The sequence below is a fragment of the Scyliorhinus canicula genome, chromosome 27 (genome assembly GCF_902713615.1).
Source record: "Scyliorhinus canicula chromosome 27, sScyCan1.1, whole genome shotgun sequence".
Lineage (NCBI taxonomy): Eukaryota > Metazoa > Chordata > Chondrichthyes > Carcharhiniformes > Scyliorhinidae > Scyliorhinus > Scyliorhinus canicula.
Window position 1 is genome coordinate 8,589,253 of NC_052172.1, and position 24,247 is coordinate 8,613,499.

The 24,247-nt window shown below is 46.8% G+C and overlaps 1 protein-coding gene across 1 annotated transcript in view; it reads right to left on the reverse strand.

The window, feature by feature from the left end:
- Positions 1-2,366: 2,366 nt before the first annotated feature.
- LOC119957898 (ryanodine receptor 1-like) overlaps positions 2,367-24,247 on the reverse strand; it is a 463,450-nt gene continuing 441,569 nt past the window's right edge. The window contains exons 104-108 of the mRNA XM_038786087.1: positions 18,636-18,792; positions 15,072-15,136; positions 9,947-10,047; positions 6,818-6,869; positions 2,367-4,371 (exon numbers count right to left, since the gene is read on the reverse strand). Of these exons, the coding sequence (XP_038642015.1) occupies positions 4,276-4,371; positions 6,818-6,869; positions 9,947-10,047; positions 15,072-15,136; positions 18,636-18,792 (471 nt within the window). The 3' untranslated portion in view covers positions 2,367-4,275. The remainder of the gene's footprint in view (positions 4,372-6,817; positions 6,870-9,946; positions 10,048-15,071; positions 15,137-18,635; positions 18,793-24,247) is intronic.

Here is a 24,247-nt window from a genome sequence, read left to right on the forward strand (position 1 = left end):
AGTAAAGCTCCCTCTACACTGTCCCCATCAAACACTCCCAGGACAGGTACAGCACGGGGTTAGATACAGAGTAAAGCTCCCTCTACACTGTCCCCATCAAACACTCCCAGGACAGGTACAGCACGGGGTTAGATACATAGTAAAGCTCCCTTTACACTGTCCCAATCAAACACCCCCATGACAGGTACAGCATGGGATTAGATACAGAGTAAAGCACCCTCCACACTATCCCCATCAAACACTCCCAGGAAATGAAATGAAAATCGCTTATTGTCACGAGTAGGCTTCAATGAAGTTACTGTGAAAAGCCCCTAGTCACCACATTCCGGCGCCTGTCCGGGGAGGCTGGTACGGGAATCGAACCGTGCTGCTGGCCTGCTTTAAAAGCCAGCGATTTAGCCCAGTGAGCTAAACCAGCTCACAGGTACAGCACGGGGTTAGATACAGAGTAAAGCTCCTTCTACACTGTCCCCATCAAACACTCCCAGGACAGGTACAGCATGGGGTTAGATACAGAGTAAAGTACCCTCCACACTATCCCCATCAAACTCCCAGGCCAGGTACAGCACAGGGTTAGATACAGAGTAAAGCTCCCTCTACACTGTCCCCATCAAACACTCCCAGGACAGGTACAGCACGGGGTTAGATACAGAGTAAAGCTCCTTCTACACTGTCCCCATCAAACACTCCCAGGACAGGTACAGCATGGGGTTAGATTCATAACCAATCCAACTAACCTGCACATCAAGGGGAGAACATGCAAACTCCACACAGACACCCGAGGTCGGATTCAAACCCGGGTCCCTGGTGCTGCGAGGCTGCAGTGCTAACCACTGGACACTGGAGAGAGTGCAGAGGAGATTTACTAGAATGTTGCCAGGGCTGGAAAATTGCAGCTATGAGGAGAGATCGGATAGGCTGGGGTTGGTTTTCCTTAGAACTAGAGGAGGCTGAATGGGGTGACTGAATTGAGGTGTACAAAGTTCAGCAGTGCCCTGTCTTCCAGAGTGCGGGGGGGGGGGGGGGGGGGGGGGGGGGGTGGTGGGGGGATTACCAGGGGGGGCACAAATTTAAGGTGACTGGTAGAAGGATCAGAGGGACACGAGGACAAACCTTCACCCAGCTGGTGGTATTTGCTGCTTGACTTGGTGGTTGAGGAAGAAACCCTCATCTCATTGGAAAGGTAGCTGGATCTGCATCTAAAATGCAAGGCTACAGACCAGGTGCTGGAAGGTGGCACGGGAATGGGCAACTGGATTGTTCTATTTTTCATAAAAGGTTCTGGACTGCTCCATGTTCCTGTAACCTACATAATGGAATGGCACAGCTCCCATCAATTGGCTGTGACTCTTCAGTATTCTGATGCCTTGTACACTAACCCTTGTACTCCTGGCTTGACTTCAATGGGACAGAGAATCAGGCAGGGTGCAAACTGGGCGGTCGATTCACTCTCAGAATTTAGCACAAAAGGTATTGGTCCCTTTCACTGGCTGCAAAGTCAGGGACCAGCTCACCTCTGCCAGGTCTGACTTTCTGATCCTTGGGTACTTAGCTGCCTGAAGTTGGGGCTTCCGCCTCTCTTGAGGCAGGTCGTCCTCTGCCAACCAGAGAACCAGCAGCTCTTCGGACTCAGTCGCGTGACCGTCGCTGAGAGGGCATTCAGGAAGGGCGGCTGGTCAGCAGAACTGCCCTCCCTGATTCCAGCAGGACTGTCAGGTTGCCAGGATTTACCTGGTGGCCTCTCACATGATGTAGGTTCCCCTGACGCTGGTAAAATACCAGTGGCAGCAGGAAGGGGGAATTGATTGGCCATTATTTGGCCAATTAAGGGCCTCAATTGACCTAAAGACGGATGGGTCTTCTGCCACTTATTCTGTTGCTGCATCTCTATGTTAACCCCGCCCCATCCAGGATGGGCTTACTACTCGAGTCACTGGGCAATCAGCATCGCTGCCAAGGTTGGCATTTATTGACCATTCCTAGTTGCTTTACAGTTGATGTTGGGCCACCTTCTTGAATTGATGCAGTGTGTGGGTGGGATAACGGTGGCCCAGCAGTGCTGTTGGGCAGGAAGTCCCAGGATTTTGACCCATTTCGGATCGAAGGAGCAGCGAGATCTTTCCAGGGCAGGGTCGACAAGAGATTTGGAGATGAACTTGGCAATGGTGGTGGAGCCCCCCCCCCCGAGTCTGGGAGGTGCTGTCGGAGAGAAAGGTTCTAGCACAGCTGTCGAAGATCAATGTCACCCTGGGTGAGTTTCCTGTGACGTTGACAGGAGGCAATCCAGGACTGAACAGATACAAATTCCCAAACCTTTGACATTCAGAAAAACCGTGTAATCATGAGAGACTATAAATGCAGAAAAATAGTTTGCAGAGTCGAAGCAGTTTATTTCGAAGTGCTTTGAGCTGTAAATCTGCGTCACTGAGTCTGTGCACCAACTCCTCCAGAATTTCCAATACAAGGTAACACAAAAATGCTTGACATGAAGTACCAATCTTTGCTTAATCAAACCGAACCCTTGAAACTCTTTCATCACCATGAGGCGTATTTGCTGCCCTGATCATTTTCTAGTTGAATAATCAATGACGCGCAAAGTTTTTTTTACTCTGTTTAAGTGGCGATAGGAACTAAGACAGTTTCCCCAGAGTTATACTCTGTATGGATTATGAGTGCAGTCATTCAAGCAAGTTCTATTCAATCCAATCGCACAATTTGACTTGTTGAACTTTGCTACATTTCTGGAAAGGCAACCTACATTGTTTGAATACTTTTCAGATCCAAAGGCTAAAGAATTGGATCTGGACACACCACGGGAAAGGCCAAAGACTGGAGCTTTATCCTTATTTGTGAAGTGCATTAATAGCAGCTGGTTTGCCTTTGAGTCTTTTTCTACCATGAGCAGTTTTCAACATGTAAACACTTCTCTTTCTAATTAAAAAAAACGCCTTTAATTGGATTTATGTGAACGCGCTGTTTGAGGTATGCTTTCCCCTGCTGTTTTCCAGACGGCCTTTAGAGAGGAACATTCACAAACGTTCAATTCTAAGTAGACGCATCACTTGGGGAGAAAAAAAAAAAACCCCCTGCATTCCTTCCCTTTTGGAAATTGCAAATCAAGCTACCGCTTTTAAGCGCTACAGCTATCACTCCTTCCCGAAACAACCAGGAGAAGGGAAACATTTTGCAGCCACTTTGTAAAGCTGTGCTCTGACAGCAGGCTGCTGAGCAACACGTTACACACCCATCGCCTCTGATGCACAAGGTGGATCTGTCAATGGCTTTCATTAAAGAGATCATAAACGTAGAAAAGGTACAATTAGCATTTTGAGTCGCCACAGCAGCAAATTAAATAAATACTTGATTAAAGATACCGCCACAAAGTGAATTAATTCAATTACAACAATCAAGTTAAAACGTTCTCAGGAGTCCAGTGTGCTATTCAAACTTGGAGAGGACATTTTAAAAACTTGTTTAAAAGTACATTCTGGTCTTCACGTGCAGGGACCTATACTACCAGCTTTGGTATCCATGTGTTCGTTATAAAAGTGTGCTCGAGGCATTATGGAACAGACGCGGAGCTTTTGGGTATAAAGTTTAAGATATCTGATTGTTTCTGGTCTTGTGAACACATTGCCTGCTCTAATTAGCATGTCTTTTGATGTCAATAGGGAACACCACACTAAAGGACACTACAATCAGTACAAGCAGTTGCATGTACAATACAACTGCTTAAATTTAAATGGCTATTTCAGTGACTAGTACTGCCAAAAAAAGTAGGATGCAGTTACTATGGTTCCAGGTATACCATCAAAATTGCCGCAAGTGTGGCAGCCCCATATCAGCACAGCAGAAAAGATAAAAAGGCCTTTGTTCTACATAACTTACAACAGGATAAGGCTAAGGCACTTATTTTCAACCTTTCTCCCCATTCACAAAAAAAGTTGGACAAAATATTTATCCAGGCTTTTCACTGTATACTAAAGTACAAATGTATATCAAGGCTCATCAACTGGTTTGAGTATGCAAAAAGCAGCATGTCCAGTTTACATATGCAGTCAAGTCCCATCCAGGTATCTTTTTCTTTGAAAATAAAAAGACACTGTATATGTAATAAAATCCACTTCAGGTATCTGTTCTTTTTACAAGCATTTGTCCGGCAGCAAAAAGTGGCAACTCGCATTCCAGAAACGTTAGTAAGGAACCAGGTAGAATTGGCAGGTTGTTTCGAGTGCAATATTCTGGCAGCTACTGTCATCAGCTAGAGTGACTCCTTTAACCCAGCTGATCTTCATATTGTTTGCGGAAGCAGTCACCGGCAGGGAAGAAATCCCAGCATCGTTCCTGGTACATCTTCCACACGTAGGATTCCTGCAACAAATTGGGGAGAAGGCTGGGTTAGCTGTTTAGCTCACTGCAGAGCATGTGGATGGGCTGTCATCCGATCATTTTCAGTGGATGGGCGGCGGGGAGTTGAGACCTCCCACTGCAATTGGTCCACTTTCTGGTTTTTTTTCCCCAGAAATATTTTTATTCAAGGCATTTTTCATATCTATAGAAATACAAAAGCCAAACCTCGGTAACAGGTAACAAAATTAACAACTCACCCTGCCCATAGAACCCTTCCAGAACCCCCTCAACCTCGTACGTGCCCAAAACATATGCTCGCGGTTCACCGGCCCACGTCGCCCACACTTATCCTCCACGCCCGGGACCGTCATGTGGGCTCTCTGCACCATCTTAAATTGGATGAGGTTTAAGCCCGCACATGCCGATGAAGAATTCACCCTCCCCAGGGTTTCCCACCACACCTCCAGCCACAACTCTGCCCCCCCCCACACCACCCACCCAACTCACGTCTGACTTCTTCCACGAGAGCACCCTCCCTATCCCTTCTGCATATATATCCACCACTCCCCCCTGCCCAACGTTGTCCTCGGACAACAACTTGTCTTTCTGCACCGGAGGTGCAAATGGCCCACTTTCAACGGTCACGTCCGAGCTGCATTGATTGGAGGATTACTTGCACGTTTGGAGCGGCTCACCAATTGGAACGGTCCACTGGATTCCACCAGCTGGTGCGGGCAAGAGGTAAGTGGGAAATGAATCCCATGGGTTGGCCACGGAGGATAGGGGATTGGGGTGGATTTTTGACAGGGGCATACACTGATGTCTTAAATTTGCATGGGGGGGGGGGGGGGGGAAGCACATCAGTATTAGGCCACTCATACTGGCGGCCCGACACCAGGATTCTGACAGAATCCTGCGAGCTTTCCTCCATGCATAAATGTGCAGGGAAGAGGAGGGGAAATTGCTCCTAGTCCTCGCGGAGACCAGGGGTGATTCTACTTCCGGGGAGGGGGGGGGGGGGGGGGGGGGGGGGAAAGCACTTTGTCTCCAGAATGGAAAATCCAGCACGCCATCAATTTTGGGAAGAATCGTCCCCATTATCTAACTAAAATATTCCAGATGTGTATTTTCCAATTTGGGAACCATCTTAGGAAAACACGTACCCCTCACCTCACAAACATTTGTTTCCAGCCTGAAACGCCCAGCTTTCGGAAGGGTTTGCACGTAACTCAGACTTTTCACACTAAGGGCGGGTGGGGGGGGGGGGGGGGGGGAGGGGCGAGAACGAAAGGGGGATGGTTGGGTGGGATGTCAACATTTTGAATACCTTAGGCCCACCTATGGTTTTAATGGATAGGGAATGAGGTGGGTAGTCACAAGCTCCCAGATGTTGTCCATTTAAATATTCTAATAAGTGGGGGTAGCCTCAAACACACCCTTCTTTCCAGGTTCAGGTCTGCCCAGCCTTATTTCCCCAGCCTCAGGAAACACGGCAGCTCAAGGAAGGCAAGGTTACCTTTGGTTCAAAGGCAAAATATGTTCTCCAACTCCTACCCAACTCCCTGGATCTCGAAGGTGACCTTCGCGGTGATTGGACCCCACCCTGGGGGGTCGACATTTGAATCAAACCACCACAACCCCCTACCCCCCCCCCCACCCTACCCCAACACTCCCAGTGCTGCAGACCGGCAACTTTTCCTGTGATCTGCATTGACGTGCTCCACCCATGACTGGAAGACACGCCTGTTAATCAGTCTGGCTTTCGGAAAGGGACCTTGTTTAAAAATAAAATCAGATACTGCGGGGGGGTTAAATCTCTACAGAACATGGGATCCACTCGCCCATTTACCAAACCTGACCCTGTCAATGGCGGGGCCGAGGGATCAGTCTTGTGGACATTATTTTCCACCATGCGGCCTGTTTGCCGCACAGCTGGTTCCCTTTAAAGCAGCCCGGTTCTGCACACGTGTATCTTAAAGGGATGGTCGGTTGCAGGTTCTTTGGGAAATGACAGGCCGATCTTACTTTGAGGAACGGCAATCACAGCCAAAGTGACAGTAAAACCACTTCTTCTTCACTCTTGATAACTTCAAACTTTTCTTAAACAAGATCATTTGCAGATTCGGTAAATTGATGAACGGGTTTCTTCAGTTCCAAGAAACTGTGATTGATTCTATGGAAGAGAACCAACCTATCGATTCTATTTCGAGATTTAGCCATTTCCTTGTAATCAATCCCGTCTTTCAACTGTGTGGCTGACTATGTTTCCATGTCAAATTTATGTAATTCCAAATGTTTCTGGTCATTTTGGCAGCAGGCTCAAGCATTGATATTTTTTATTATTCTAGTTGTACCCATAGCAAATACTTGGATATCGGCCAGGATACCTACCCAGTTAACAAAGCATTTTCAAAGCAGGCTACTGGTGTAAATACTACATGGAGGCAAGGCAGGAAAAACTACATACCTGACCCGTGTGCTCAGTTTCATCTTTATTAATCAGATACATTAGGAAGAACCTGAAACAGAGAGATTATAAAGACAAAAAGTTATGAGATGACTCAAGTGGCATTGAAAGGACGTACCAGCCGTAGAGCTGAGGAGAAACCTGCACGCCTTGGACAGCAGCTACTGGAAGCTGTTATCTGGAAGTTAGTTGCTGGAGTACACACTCGCCTATTTAGGCCCCAGTGTCCATTCTGATGCTGATGAAGCTCCACATGTGCAATTGTCAGGGCGGGGGACACAGGAACAGGCCCTTCGGCCCACCGTCTCTATGCTGACCATCACATTCCAGTCTATACTAACCCCATTTACCAGCACTTGGTCTGTACCTATATTGCCTTGGTGATTTAAGCGCTTGTCCATATATTTGTTAAACGTAGCGATGGGGCAGCACGTTGGCGCAGTGGTTAGCACTGCTGCCTCATGGCGGCGAGGCCCCAGGTTCGATCCCGGCTCCGGGTCGTTGTCCACGTGGAGTTCGCACATCCTCCCCATCTTTGCGTGGATTTCGCCCCCAGAGCACAAAGGTATGCAAGGTAGGTGAATTGAACATGCTAAATTGCCCCTTAATTGTAAAAAATGAATTGGGTACTCTAAATTATTTTTTAAAGTAGCGAAAGTTCCCACCCTCTCAGGCAGCATGTTCCATATTCCCACCACCCTCTGGGTTAAAAAAAATGTTTCTTCAGATCCCCCTCTAAAACACTTACTCCTCACCTTAAACCTCTGCCCTCTGGCCTTAGACACCTCTGCCATTGGGAAAAGATTCTGAGGATCTACTCAATCTATGCCTCTATCTCTATCAATTCCCCCCTCAGCCTTCTCTGCTCCAGGACACCAAACCCAGCCTATCCAGTCTCTCCTCATAGCGGAAACATTCCCTCCCAGGTAGCATCTTGGCGAATCTCCTCTGCAGGCCCTCCAATGCAATCACATCCTTCTGAAGGTGCGGTGACCAGAACTGCACACAATATTCCACCTGCGGCCCAACCAAAGTTGTACTAAGTCTTCCCTGCTCCTATATTCTTTGCCCTATCTAATGAAGACAAACGCTTTGTATGCATTCTTCACCACCCTACCTACCTGTGCTGACACCTTCAGGGGTCCATGGACTTCTACAGCAAGGTCCCTTTGATCCCCAATACGCCCCTCAGGACCTACTGTTCATTGTGTATACCCTAACCTTATTAGACCTACCAAAATGCATCACCTCCCACTTATTAGGATTAATTTCCATCTGTCATTGCTCTGTCCAACTTGCCAGCTGACCAATCCCAGTGTGGCCGTAGACTATCCTCCTCACTATCAGCAACACCACCAATTTTTGTGGATCCATTCCCATCCATGTAACGGATTTGACCTATTACAGGTATTCCCACACAGGCTATCTCCTGTTTTCACCCTCCAGTTGGACCGACCTGTCCCAGGTGCATGTCTTGCTCGAGAGAAGAAGCTGGTAACATGTCAAGAGGCATCTATCAGAGTGCAGACTCCGATATACTGACCCCACTGTCTGAACCTCCCTTCAAATGGGGAGGTATCCCACCTTGACTAGGCATGTCTGCCAGGTAACGTTCCCATCCTAATTACGCTATTATGTCTAAGATTATGTCTTATCTGAGGAAAGATTTTCTTGCCATGGAGCGATGGGTTTACCAGATTAATTCCAGGGATGGCAGGACTGAGATACGAGGGGAGATGGAATTGGGAATGATTATATTCGCTGGAGTGCAGAAGAATGAGGGGGCGAGGTCTCACACAAACCTATAAAATTTGAACGCCACTAGATAGGATAAATACAGGAAGGATACACCTGATGGTTGGGGGGGGGGGGGGGGGGGGGGGGGGGAAGAGAGAAGAGTCCAGAACTAGGGGTCACAATCTGAGTTATACGAGGTAGACCATTTAAGACAGAGATGAGGAGAAATGTCTTCACCCAGAGAGTGTTCGGCCTGTGGAATTCGCTGCCACAGAAAGCAGAGGAGGCCTAAAGATTGTACGTTTTCAAGAAGGAGTTAGACATTGTGCTTGGGTGAAAGAGATCAAAGGTTACGTGGGGAAGGCAGGAACAGGCTATTGAATCGGATGATCAGCCATGAACACAACGAATGGCGGAGCAGACTCGAAGGGCTGAATGGCCTCCCTCTGCTCCGATTTCTGTCTTTATATTTTAAATGGGACAGTTCATCTAAAATAATGGACAGAAGAATGTTGGGATCATCCCATAATCCTAATGGGAAGCCAAACGTGCAGGGATGTTTGATTTAATACAGTGCTAAAACTGCAGCACTGGGCTCCTCCTCACTGACAGCAGTGCATTGCAGAATTACCCTGATCTTAAACCATTTTTCACTGCTGTTTAAATATGCGCAAGAAAACTGTGTCCATTCATTTTTTTTTTACAGATTTGAAGTACAGCAGAAAAGCGTCTTCATTGTTTCCAATGCTTGGAAGGGTTTCGAGAAGGGAACAAAATCCCTACAGTGCAGAAGGAGACCATTCGGCCCATTGAGCCTGCACTGACCCTCTGAAAGAACATTCTACTTCCCTGCCCCAGCCTCCTCACGCCGTACATTGATCGCGGCCAATCCACCGACCCTGTGCATCTTTGGACTGTGGGAGGAAAACGGATCAGCCGGAGGAAACCCACGCAGACACGGGGAGAACGTGCAAACTCCACCCGAGGTCGGAATCGAACCCAAGTCCCTGGTGCCGTGAGGCAGCGGTGCTGACCACTGCGACGCCGCACAGAAGCAAGAATAAATGCATGAGACTTTGAACAGAAGGCAGGAGAATTTTTTTTACGTTAAGAGATTTTGGAAAGCTAGAGTTCATGACTGAAGTGGAATTCATGTCAACTTTAACAAATAGATAGTCAAGGGAGAGCGGAATAATAAGGGTAGGGAATGGGGTAGGCAGATTGGATTAGGACGTGAGTGCAGAGTAAACAGTCTGGATTGGCTGAACTGTATAACCTTTCTCTATTATGCTATTTTTACATACTTTTTAGTAATCCTGCTTTTATGACGTATTGCATTAAAACAATATTTAACGTTATAGCTCATGCAGACCCGCAAAGCTTTTTTCTTACATGTAATTTGCTAAATTGTGTTCCTCCAACGTGTGAGTTTCAAAGCCGTGCGGCGTGGTGTCAAAGTAGTCACTGCCAATACCACAAATGAAGCATTTGGTCTGTTGGGTTAACCAGAGACAGAGGTGTGATTATCAAAGCAACAGCAAGGCGCGAGATACAAATCATTAATGCACAACAATCTCCCACAGAGTGCTTGGACGTTAATTGAATTCTTTTTGAAGGCTTGGGATTGATGCAAGGTTGAAATGCAAACCAGTGATGAAGGAACGTATACAAGACTCTCGCAAGACAGGGATCATTTTGCAAGGCTCCTCTGTGGGCGAGGTTTTGCCAGTGGCAGGAACATCAGGGATTCATAGAATTTACAGTGCAGAAGGAGGCCATTCAGCCCATCGAGTCTGCACCGGCTCTTGGAAAGAGCACCCTACCCAAGGTCAACAACTCCACCCTATCCCCATAACCACGTAACCCCACCCAACACTAAGGGCAATCTTGGACACTAAGGGCAATTTATCATTGCCAATCCATCTAACCTGCACATCTTTGGACTGTAGGAGGAAAACAGAGCACCCGGAGGAAACCCACACACACACACGGGGAGGAGGTGCAGACTCCGCACAGACAGTGACCCAAGCCGGAATCGAACCTGGGACCCCGGAGCTGCGAAGCGATTGTGCTATCCACAATGCTACCGTGCTGGGATTACACATTGGAAACTTAATATCACAAGCCCAATTTAGGCTTTCAACTCGCATGGCTTTACACTCGCAGAATTACTCCTACACTGCAGTAAGAGCCACAGTAAAGGATGTCAGAAATAATCAGGGCAGCACGGTGGCGCAGTGGGTTAGCACCGCTGCCTCACGGCGCCGAGGTCCCAGGGTCGATCCCGGCTCTGGGACACTGTCCGTGTGGAGTTTGCACATTCTCCCCGTGTTTGCGTGGGTTTCGCCCCCCACAACCCAAAGATGTGCAGGGTAGGTGGATTGGCCACGGTATTGGAATTGGAAAAAATGAATTGGACACTCTAAATTTATAAAAAAAAAAGAAAAGAAATAACACCAGCCAATTGTGGGCAATAAGTGAAAGAAAGAAAGGTTTTTCGTTGAACACAGAAAGAGGTTATATATTTTGAAGAACACCAAATCATTCTGCACAGCAAAGACTTTCCTGTTCTGGGAATAGCATGTTAATTGTAATCTTAGGATACACAGGTGTAGGGCACTGTTTAGTTCTTTATGTATAAACAGGGGAAAGCTGGGGCACTGGTTTGGGTAGTTGGAGAGCTGTGACACTAAATAAAGTCAATACACTCTCTACAAAGGAAAGGTGTGTCTTGGTTTCCGCTTCACCAAGCAGTTTGGATCCTGTCAATTCTTTCTGGACAGGGATTAAGAGAAGTTTGTAACACCAGGACGTCATCAGGTGGTTAGTTGCTGCCTGGAACATGCAGGAACATTTAAAACTCACTTAAACAACTGGGAAATAACATCCTCACAAGCTATTGGCTAATTCCAGCAAGTTACGCTGGGAGGATGCCTTCTCCATTAAACTGGCCAGCAGTATAGGACTGCACCTTCAAATACCTCCGGTGGGTTAAGTTTAGTACTTCTTCAATGCAGAAAGATTGCATTTTCTGGAGGCTGCTGCTGTTTACTGTATGCTGTTACAGATCTATTAAAGGCTTAAAGCACCGTACAACTTCCTGATTTAGATTGTGAAGGTCATCCTGCCATAAATAATAAGCTTGGCTGTATTATCTTTCTAATGCAGGTGATCAGTATGAGTCATGGATAAATCACTTGTATTTTTACCCTGACTTCTTAGAGCCACGATTTTTAAAGACATTTTTACTCAATAAGAACATTTCACTTCTTGGTTTCCTTCGCTTTTCCCAACTGCCACTCATTATTGCCTGACTGATGGTCTCTCCTGGGCTTCCCTCGATCCTCGGAATCATTTTCAACTTAGCACTGGGGCGCAATTCCGGTTGGACGCCATGAAAGAAAAAGTACTACTTCATCGCCGGACCTGCGACCCCAGCAATTTGTCATTCTTGCTGAAGGCAGAGACGTGTTTTTGAAGCTTTTTGTCTCATACTCATCAGGACCGCGACAAAAATGGCAGGACAAAAAGCCACACCAATGTGCCTTTCCTTTCAGCAATATTCCAGTTCCCGATTACCAAGTGACTCTCTGTCGCCAGTTGAAATGTTTCTTTGTTCCTTATGTCATGGGAATGACACTTTAAGAAATGTTTGTCTGCTCAAGTGGCTGTCAGAGTGTGGGTGGAGCCGAGCTCTGGCTCTGCCTTTTAGTTTCGCTTTGAGGAAAAGCTTGGGTGTGTGTGTTTTTCAGTTTCGTTTTAGTGTTGGAGCTGCAGCCAGCCAAAGAAGGCGTAATTTTGATCTCTCTGCCATCTAAAGACTATCTCTCGATCATTTGGTGAATTTAGAGTGATAACTGCTCTCAGTAGAGAATTTAAACATGATGTGCTTCTGTAAAAAGGGTTTTTGTCTTATGGATGTTAAAAGGAAAGTTTAAGGATTACTTAGTGTTGTATTCTTTGGGGGGTGTATTTGAATTGATGGTTGCTAAGATGTTCACTGTATGCTTTAAAAAGATTAACCAAGTTCATAGAATAAACATTGTTTTGCTTTAAAAATTACTTTTCCATTTCTGCTGTACCACAGTGGGCCGTGTGCTCCCCATACCACAATCTAGTAAAAGTCGTGGGTCAGGTGAACTCCATGACACACTTTGGGGTTCTCTACACCCTGGCCCATAACACTTAACAGAAACATCTTCTTTTCTGAAGAAAAAGCATCTTCTCTCCCGACACGCGCGCTCCTAACTATTTTGCAAAGGAGAAATTATTGTGAGCGACCCTTCTGTAGAATTTCATTGCACAAACATTGGACTGTCATTCTACTTCATATATAGAGAAATACAGCACAGAACAGGCCCTTCGGCCCACGATGTTGCGCCGAACTTTTGTCCTAGGTTAATCATAGAATTTTGGACAATTTGTCATGGCCAATCCACCCAACCTGCACATCTTTGGACTGTGGGAGGAAACCGGAGTACCCGGAGGAAACCCACGCAGTCACGGGGAGGATGTGCAGACTCCACACAGACAGTGACCCAAGTCGAAATCGAACTTGGGACCCTGGAGCTGTGAAGCAATTGTGCTATCCACAATGCTACCGTGCTGCCCTTAAGAAGTTAACCTACACTCCCTTATTCTACCCTAATCCAAGTACCTATCCAATAGCCGCTTGAAGGTCCATAAATTTTCCGACTCAACTACTACCACAGGCAGTGCATTCCATGCCCCCACTACTCTCTGGGTAAAGAACCTACCTCTGACATCCCCTCTATATCTTCCACCATTTATCTTAAATTTATGTCCCCTTGTAATGGTGTGTTCCACCCGGGGAAAAAGTCTCTGACTGTCTACTCTATCTATTCCCCTGATCATCTTATAAACCTCTATCAAGTCGCCCCTCATCCTTCTCCGTTCAAATGAGAAAAGGCCTAGCACCCTCAATCTTTCCTCGTATGACCTACTCTCCATTCCAGGCAACATCCTGGTAAATCTCCTTTGCACCTTTTCCAAAGCTTCCACATCCTTCCTAAAATGAGGTGACCAGAACTGCACACAGTACTCCAAATGTGGCCTGACCAAGGTTTTGTACAGCTGCATCATCACCTCACGGCTCTTAAATTCAATCCCTCTGCTAATGAACGCTAGCACACCATAGGCCTTCTTCACAGCTCTATCCACTTGAGTGGCAACTTTCAAAGAACAATGAACATAGACCCCAAGATCTCTCTGCTCCTCCACATTGCCAAGAACCCTACCATTAACCCTGTATTCCGCATTCAGATTTGTCCTTCCAAAATGGACAACCTCACACTTGTCAGGGTTAAACTCCATCTGCCACTTCTCAGCCCAGCTCTGCATTCTATCTATGTCTCTTTGAAGCCGACAACAGCCCTCCTCACTATCCACAACTCCACCAATCTTCGTATCATCTGCAAATTTACTGACCCACCCTTCAACTCCCTCATCCAAGTCGTTAATGAAAATCACAAACAGCAGAGGACCCAGAACTGATCCCTGCGGTACGCCACTGATAACTGGGCTCCAGGCTGAATATTTGCCATCCACCACAACTCTCTGTCTTCTATCGGTTAGCCAGTTTGTTATCCAACTGGCCAAATTTCCCACTATCCCATGCCTCCTTACTTTCTGCATAAGCCTACCATGGGGAACCTTATCAAATGCCTTACTAAAATCCATGTACACTACATCCACTGCTTTACCTTCATCTACATGCTTGGTCACCTCCTCAAAGAATTCAATAAGACTTGTAAGGCAAGACCTACCCCTCACAAATCCGTGCTGACTATCCCTAATCAAGCAATGCCTTTCCAGATGCTCAGAAATCCTATCCCTCAGTACCCTTTCCATTACTTTGCCTACCACCGAAGTAAGACTAACTGGCCTGTAATTCCCAGGGTTATCCCTATTCCCTTTTTTGAACAGGGGCACGGCATTCGCCACTCTCCAATCCTCTGGTACCACCCCTGTTGACAGCGAGGACGAAAAGATCATTGCCAACGGCTCTGCAATTTCATTTCTTGCTTCCCATAGAATCCTTGGATATATCCCGTCAGGCCCGGGGGACTTGTCTATCCTCAAGTTTTTCAAAACGCGCAACACATCTTCCTTCCTGACAAGTATCTCCTCAAGCTTATCAGTCTGCTTCACGCTGTCCTCTCCAACAATATGGCCCCTCTCATTTGTAAATACTGAAGAAAAATACTTGTTCAAGACCTCTCCTATCTCTTCAGACTCAATACACAATCTCCCGCTACTGTCCTTAATCGGACCTACTCTCACTCTAGTCATTCTCATATTTCTCACGTATGTGTAAAAGGCCTTGGGGTTTTCCTTGATCCTACCCGCCAAAGATTTTTCATGCCCTCTCTTAGCTCTCCTAATCCCTATATCTATTTAATCTGCCTCATCTCTGCCGACTCTTCTTTCTTATAAGATATCATGCTTCTTTTAGTACAGGGATGTCTAGACGGTAGCTACTTTATCCTATTCCTACCTCCATGTCCTCTTTCACTTGCTCCTGTTGATCTCTCAGTTCACCAAAGGCATCAATAATCAAACCTGAAAGAGAGAATAAAATTATGGTGTTACTCCGTCGCACATATCAAATTCTGTCCAGCGCTCCACAAACATTCACAAACCCACCACTGCCGGCAAACAATTGCAGCCGTGTGCACCATCTGCAAGATACGCTGCAGTAACTCAAAAAGTTGCCTCAGACAGCATCTTTCAAACCCATTACCACTACCATCTAGAAGGACAAGAGCAGCAGATACCTGGGAACCCCACCACCTCCGCTCCAAGTCACTCATCACCCTGACTTGGAAACATATCGGCCATTCCTACACCGTCGCTGGGATTCCCTCCCTAACAGCACTGTGGGTGTACCTACGTCTCAGGGGACTGCAGCGGTTCAAGATGGCAGCTCACCACCACCTTCTGAAGGGCAATTAGGGATGGGCAATAAATGCTGGGCTAACCAGTGACGCCCACATCCTGTATATGAACTTATAAAAACATTCATTGGTAGAAAAAAACTTGAATGCGGATTACAGGGTCAACGGCAGGGTTCTGAGGAATGTGGAGGAACAGAGAGATCTTGGGGTTCATGTCCACAGATCTCTGAAGGTTGCAACTCAGGTGGATAGAGCCATGAAGAAGGCTTATAGTGTGTTAGCGTTTATTAACAGGGGGCTTGAGTTTAAGAGCGGCAGGGTTATGCTGCAACTATACATGACCCTGGTGAGACCACATTTGGAGTATTGTGAGCAGTTCTGGTCACCTCATTATAGGAAGGATGTGGAAGCATTGGAAAGGGTGCAAAGGAGATTTACCAGGATGCTGCCTGGTTTGCAGGATAGGTCTTATGAGGAAAGGTTGCGGGAGTTAGGGCTTTTCTCTTTGGAGCGGAAGAGGATGAGAGGCGACTTAATAGAGGTTTATAAGATGATGAGGGGGAGAGATAGAGTGGACGTTTAGAGACTATTTCCTCGGTTGGATGTTGCTGTTACAAGGGGGCATAACTATAAGATTCAGGGTGGGACATACGGGAGGGATGTCCGAAGTAGGTTCTTTACTCAGAGAGTGGTTAGAGTGTGGAATGGACTGCCTGCTGCGATAGTGGAGTCGGACACTTTAGGAACTTTCAAGCGGTTATTGGATAGGCACATGGAGCACACCAGAATGACAGGGAGTGGGATAGCTTGATCTTGGTTTCGGACAATGCTCGGCGCAACATCGAGGGCCGAAGGGCCTGTTCTGTGCTGTACTGTTCTATGTTCTCGATGTTAAACATTTAACCAAAAGCCTATTTTGCTTCTTTGGAAGCACTCGAGAGAAAAACAAAAGCAAAACAGCTGGACATTTATAATCTGAATAACCGCTCCCTAAGAAGGTGGTGATGAGCCGCCATCTTGTAGCACAGCAGTCCATGTGGTGTAGGTACACCCAGAGTGCTGTTAGGGAGGGACTTCCCGAACTCTGACCCAGTGGCAGAAAGGGAACGAGATACAATTCCAACTCAGGTTGCTGCGAGGCTTGGGGGGGGGGGGTCCAGGATCTTGTTGATGATTCTTCAGCATTTTTTGAGGAAGAGCTCCTGCTCTTCGATGTCGGGGGAAACATTTTCTCTTCTCCCCAAAACACCTTTCAATCGTCGCATTTTTACTGGTGAGACGTTTCTGGCAGAGAATATTCTACTTGCCTACAGAGCAGACATTAAAATATTCTGTTATATTTTGATGACGTGTTGTTCCGGGATAAATAAGTGCTTTGACTAATTTTTTTTCAAGTAGTTGCAGGCATATGAAGTAGTTGCAAGCGTGCAACTGATAAATCCAGAAAGTTAATTTTAAGAAAACTCTGGGCTTTGGACAAAGAGATGGGTGTTCAAACCAGTGACAGGAAATGAGGACTGATATTGAGACATTTTTCTTTGCACAGTGAGTGAGCAGCACATGAGATTGCCAGATATAATGGGCAAAACTCCAGCTGTGTGAAACAACTGGACGGAACTGCAGGGTATTTCTTGCTGGATGAATTAAGATGAGCAAAACGGCCTCGTTCATAATCATCGGATTGGTCCTCAAGCCGCATTGAAACACAAATATCCTGATTTACGAATTTGGTGACGGCCAGGGAGGGAGAATGATAGTTTAATCAGTTTTTTTACAAGAGACATTTGGTTTGAATGTATACATTTTACAATTTAAACAATTGTTGGGCGATGTTATGGAGGTGTCTCGGGGACAGTGTGATTATGGCTGGAAGCTCAGCTCAGTATCAACGTAACACCACAGTTGTGAACAGCCTGGTTTAATCTCAGTTTCTAGTGGCTGCAATGGAGTTGGTGCCCAGGGAATGGAATTTGGAATATAGACGGAAAACAATGGCCTCAATCTTCCCAATATTTAACTGGGAGCAATTACCTCCATTCGGGATGTTAAATAAGAAGTCTGACACTTTGGCAATGGTGCAGAGGTCAAGAGAGGTGGTGGTCAGACAGGAGTTGGATGTCGGGAGCGCACATGTGAAAACTAACAGTGCTTTTAGATGATATTGCCAAAGGGCAGCGTGGAGATGAAAAATAGAAGGATACATCCTTGGGGGGACACCAGTAGTAACAGGTTAGGATGCGGCAGATAAATCACTGCAGTTGATGCTTTGACCATGATTAGACATGGTAAGAATGGAACTAGTCCCTCCCACGTGGATGACAGTGGAGGGGCATTGAAGGAAGATGGTGTAGTCAACCAGTTCAAAGGCTGCGAACAGTAGAGAAGAATTCAGAGGGGTAGTTTACATTTGTCACAGTCACGTAGAATATCATCTGTGGCTTGATAAGAGAGGTTTCACTGCTGTGATAGGAGAGGAAATCTAATTGGAAGTGCTCAAAGATGGCATTCCAGAAAAGGGCTTTGGAAAGGAAAGAGAGCTTGGAGATGGGGTGTATTTTGCAAGGACAATGGGGTTGAAGACTCTTTTTTTTCAGACAAGGGGTGATGGAAAATTTAGATGGGTAACATCTGAGCAAAGAGGACAATCTACAATGCTGATTAACACGGGAATCAGAGGGAAGGTTTGAAGGAGGTGAGATAGAGGGAGCAAGAGTTGAGTTCGGGGAAGGCACGAGGGGAGAGAGGAGTTAAAGAAGACAGCGATGGGAGATCATGGCTTGGGCAGTGGGGGACTTACAAGGAAGGTTGGCCAAGAGGGCTAGAGTAACAGAGAGAAGTGGGAGAGGTATCTGATCGTACTGTCTCAACCTCAGATGAAAGCCGCGCAAACACGGGGAGAATGTGCAAATTCCACACGGACAGTGACCCAGGGCCGGGATCGAACCTGGGACCTCGGCGCCGTGAGGCAACAGGGCTAACCCACTGCACCACCTTGTTGCCCTAGGCATGAAGAAGAATTGACTGAAGGTAGGATTGAAACTTTGATGTGACTGTTGGACACCCCCATTCCCAGAGCTGGAAAGTGTTAGAATCACCGTTTACTTCATCAGACTACATTTCCCCCCCCCCCCCCCAATTTTCCTGACAGTCAGCCGCGGTCATACCTTGGATGATAGCCAGGAGGATAACAATGACAAAGAAGAAGAAGGTAATATCAAAGACCACACGGTAGAGTTCATATTCATCCCCAGCTGGGTCTTCAATCTCGTCACCAATGCCACCACCAGCTCGCACACCCACATACATGTGGAAAAGGTAACACTATATATAGTGGAGAGACGGATGTAGGTTAGAACAGCAACAGAACCTTTCAACTTCTATACACACACACAATCTGAGGTGCAAGTGCGACAAAGTGAAATTTCAAATCATCTCATTTTGTACAAAGCTCTGTAGGAATGTCAAGTCTGTGTCACACCCCTTGATAGGTCATCACCGAATCTTACCCGGCAATTTTGTCAACGCCTGTTACAATATCTCCCAGTTGAATAATAGCGACACAACAGGAGCAGTCACGGAATAGCATTGCATACTGTTTCCATTCTGTTTCCATTGTTTTCAATAAAGAAAAACTCAGGCAATCTGTTTCTCAACGATTGACCAGAAAATAAAATATATTTTCTCCACCGAAACTAAAACGAAAGAGAATGATAAATTTTTTATGTGGACAGAACTGGTTTGACCGCATTCCACTGTTCTGTGATTACAATTCAAGTCTATGTATGGGGCAGCACGGTAGCATGGTGGTTAGCATAAATGCTTCACAGCTCCAGGGTCCCAGGTTCGGTTCCCGGCTGGGTCACTGTCTGTGCGGAGTCTGCACGTCCTCCCCGTGTGTGCGTGGGTTTCCTCCGGGTGCTCCGGTTTCCTCCCACAGTCCAAAGATGTGCGGGTTAGGTGGATTGGCCATGCTAAATTGCCCGTAGTGTCCTTAAAAGTAAGGTTAAGGGGGGGGGGGGGGGGTTGTTGGGTTACGGGTATAGTGTGGCTACGTAGGTTTGAGTAGGGTGATCATTGCTCGGCACAACATTGAGGGCCGAAGGGCCTGTTCTGTGCTGTACTGTTCTATGTTCTACGTATACATCATATTGAACAATCGATTGGCGGCGCTCAATTCGTGTGTCCCAAGTTAAGTCAGCTGGACCGGTTTTTGGGAGCAGCTGATCATCCAGGACTTATTTGTCCAGCTATGCACAAAATGGCACCTTGACGCTGTTCAGTTGGTGCATGATACGCACAGAACAAGCGCAATGGTGCCAACTATGAGCATCCGACAGGCTTCTGCTGCACCCACTGTGCCAGTATCTGCTTTAGTTGCACTGCAGTACCAACAGACTTATGGCTGTATTATATGCAGCTGCAACTATATAAGTCAAAATGGCTTTTAATATCTTTTTAAAAAAATCTAAACTTAAGAGCACCCAGTTCTCTTTTTCCAATTAAGGGGCAATTTAGCATGGTCAATTTACCTAACCTGCACATCTATTTGGGTTGTGGGGGTGAGACCCACGCAGACACAGGGAGAATGTGCAAACACCACATGGACAGTGACCCGGGGCTGGGATCGAACCCGGGTCCTTTGCACCGTAAGGCAGCAGTGCTAACCACTGCGCCACTGTGCCGCCCTGGCCATTAATATCCTTAACACTAACATTCATTACTATTCATTCACGGCCACATATACGAAACTTGCATTTCGTTGACATCAAATTACAAATGCTTGTTATGTGGGCGTCATTTGCAAAGCAATATATATTGGTCATTCCTCGCTGCCCCAGAGGTATAGTCACCTGCAGAGTTCGGGGCCAGAGTCACATGTATGTGTGATCAGGAAGGGGTGGTAGACACTTTCCACTGACGGAATTAGGAAACTAATTGGCCTTTTAGAGCAGTAGAACATTAATGATTGTGCTGTTTGGTGCCAGCAGACACATTATGAAATGTGTTGAATTCAACGTCACAATTTATCAAGATAGGATTTGAAACTTTAACGAACAGAGTATAAGCCATTAAGTTACCATAGACACCCTTAGCATTCGGGGGAAAGGAATCATTTCAACCCCGGTGTGCTTTCCGTTTCAGCATCCAACACTCCCAGAGCAAAACTCTGCTTCACACCCATTTCTTACATGAATCATCGGAATGGTAATTGCCATTCAGTCCAAGGTTGGGGCAGTGTTCCGCTATGCGCGGTAGCATAGTGGTCAGCACAATTGCTTCACAGCTCCAGGGTCCCAGGTTCGATTCCCGGCTTGGGTCACTGTCTGTGGGGAGTCTGCACGTTCTCCCCGTGTGCGCGCGTGGGTTTCCTCCGGGTGCTCCGGTTTCCTCCCACAGTCCAAAGATGTGCAGGTTAGGTGGATTGGCCATGCTACATTGCCCAGAGTGTCCAAAATTGCCCTTAGTGTTGGGTGGGGTTACTGGGTGGAGGTGTGGGCTTGGGTAGGGTGCTCTTTCCAAGAGCCGGTGCAGACTCGATTGGCCGAATGGCCTCCTTCTGAACTGTAAATTCTATGATTCTATGAGGTCCTTGCCCACTTGAAGCTGCACTGCAAATGCTCCGATTCATGTTACACGGAGAGGTTATTGATGCAGCAAGCAAATAGCGGACAAATACATTGGTAACATGGTGGTGATGGGGCCAGAAGAGTTGGCAGAAAGGCTTGAGAGAGCCAGGAGAGGGGAAAGAAAAGTGGATAAAATGCACTGACGTTTACATAATTATGGCCTGTTTAGAACTGTCTCTATTGTGGTTTATATTAAGGGTTGCGGATGTAGAGTTTGGTTTTGGTTTCGGGTGATTTGGAAGTTTCGTGCTTTCAGCTTGGTTAAGTCTGCTTGAACCTTTCGATCCAGCGTAGAGGCTTTCAGAAGCAAGAAAGCCCCGAGGTTACAATGGAGTTCCTGAGGGTGGAGCAATGCTCAAAAAAAACCCCCCAAAAATAAGTGCAAGAGAAACTCGCTGGATTTTACAGACATCCAGTTGCGTTTGACCAGAGAACCGGGAAGGACCAAGTAGTTTGGTTAAGAGAGGAAGCATCCAGCTACAGAATAGACACCAATGGAGTGTCTACTTGTGTTTGGTGGGTCATGGTGCATGGCTGCCAATGACTCCTATACTTGGACTTGGAGGTCGTTTTGGCAGCGATATACCAGAAATCTGAGCTTGTACTGTGCAGCCAGATCCAGAGAAAAACAGGAGCGGCCTCCTGAGTATGTGTTAAAGCCTATCAGAGAAAAAGTTACAGTAAAAAGTTTTGATTGAGTTTAAGGTGGAAGCTCATGTTGTTTAGAATCATGATCGTATTTGCTCAGTCGATCGATTTAGCCATTAGTGCTCGTCTGTATTGTAGATATTCCTCAATTCAATCTTGGAGTCCTGCCACTTATTTCCTTCCTCTTGGCTCGTCCACGCAATATATTCTTTCAGCGATTCTGGTCTATCAAGCCTGGTCCTGACAAGTATCCAGCCTGTCTCATACCTGGCATCATATGAACTTAGCTTTAATTAGAAAGGCAGCAGACACTGGAAAGCGGGAATAAAAACAGGAAATCCTCAGCAGGTCTGGCAGACTGAACAGAGTTAATGGGTGGAATTCTCCAGCCCTCCCTGTTGGCGGGATTGTCCAGTTCCGCTGAAGTCGACCCATGCTGTGGGTTCCCCAATGTCAGCGTGGGCGAGGAATGTAAATCGCCATTGACCGCAAGGTAAAGGGGTTGACGGTGAGGCCGTGTTCTTTAGCATGACCGCATTTTTGCCGACATTTGGGATAGAGTCCACCGCGTGACACTTGATTGAAAAGTAGGCATTCGCCAGATTGCGAATTCACTGGAAACTTGATCAGACCTGCCATTGGGGCCTCACGGTAGCATGGTGGTTAGCATCAATGCTTCACAGCTCCAGGGTCCCAGGTTCGATTCCCGGCTGGGTCACTGTCTGTGTGGAGTCTGTACGTCCTCCCCGTGTGCGCGTGGGTTTCCTCCCACAGTCCAAAGATGTGCGGGTTAGGTGGATTGGCCATGCTAAATTGCCCGTAATGTAAGGTTAATGGGGGGATTGTTGGGATACGGGTTACGTGGGTTTAAGTGGGGTGATCATTGTTCGGCACAACATCGAGGGCCGAAGGGCCTGTTCTGTGCTGTACTGTTCTATGTTCTATTTGGAATGGTGCCCAGAAGCACAAACCTGTCTTTTCAGTCCCACAGGAACCCGTTTTGCAGTTACCGCACGTTCTGTTTCCGCAGATGAGAAAATGTGGTACTAACCACAATTCTTTCTCGATCTTGGCTGTGCTGTGCCTTCATTGAGAAACATCAACTGACTCCCTCAAAATGCGTGATACAAAACGGATCACTGCTCCTGCGCACTTTCTAGTCGCGAGCCCAACATTTTGGGGGAAAATCTAGAAATCCAGAGGTTCAGATTTACGCAAATTCAAATCCCAGCAGAGCAGCTGGGGGAGGTTAAGCTCAATTAATAAATCTGGCATCACATGCTGGTCTCCGAGACAGCGGACCAGGAAACTACCTGCATTGTTGTTAAAAATCTATCTGGTTCACTAACGTCGTTTAGGGAGGGGATCTGGCCTACATGTGACTCTGGAACCACGACAATGTGGTTGACCCACAACTGCCCTCTGAAATGGCCTAACACGCCAGACAGTTGCTGTAGGATTACAGCTGTTGAAAGGCAGGCTCATCACCACCTTATCGAGGAAAATTAGGGATGGGCATTAATGCTGACCTTGCCAGTGACACTCACATCCGAAGATCGAACAAAAATGAAATACTTTCGCTCAGTCCGCAAGCATAGAACACAGAACAGGCCCTTCGGCCCTCGATGTTGTGCCGAACATTGTCCGAAACCAAGATCAAGCTATCCCACTTCCTGTCATTGCGGTGTGCTCCATGTGCCTATCCAATAAACACTTGAAAGTTCCTCAAGTGTCCGACTCCACTATCACAGCAGGCAGTCCATTCCACACCCTAACCACTCTCTGAGTAAAGAGAAACCTTCCTGTTGCGGCCAATTCGACTCAGCACCTCGTTCTCATGCCTACATGGCTGTCCTTGGCCTGCTGCAGTGCTTCAGTACGGCACAGCGGAAGCTGGAGGAGCAGCATCTCATCTTCCGATTGGGCGCCCTGCAACCTCAGGGCCCAACATTGAGTTCGGCAACTTCAGATTTTGACCTTTCACCTCCATCTTAAACCCCCCTTTCTTTTGTCTTTTTCATATTCCATACCTGTATTGCCTCAATGTAAAATACCCCTTTCCCCTCTCACACCATTCTTAAAATTGCTACTCCTTGCTCCAGTTTCTGTAGCTCTGACACATTCTCCCTCCTTTCAGTCCTCACAAAGAACATATGACTCAAAACTTTGTCGTCTCTCCTGACAGGGCGGCACGGCAGCACAGTGGTTAGCACTGTTGCTTCAAAGCGCCGGGGTCCCAGGTTCGATTGCCGTCTTGGGTCACTGTCTGTGCAGAGTTTGCACGTGCTCCCTGTGTCGGCGTGGGTTTCCTCAGAGTGCTCCGGTTTCCTCTCACAAGTCTCCAAAGACATGCTTGTTGGGTGAATTGGACATTCTGAATTCTCCCTCCGTGTACCCGAACAGGCGCCGGAATGTGGCGACTAGGGGATTTTCACAGTAACTTCATTGCAGTGTTAATGTAAGCCAAACTTACATTAAGTATAAAGATTATTTTATTTTAT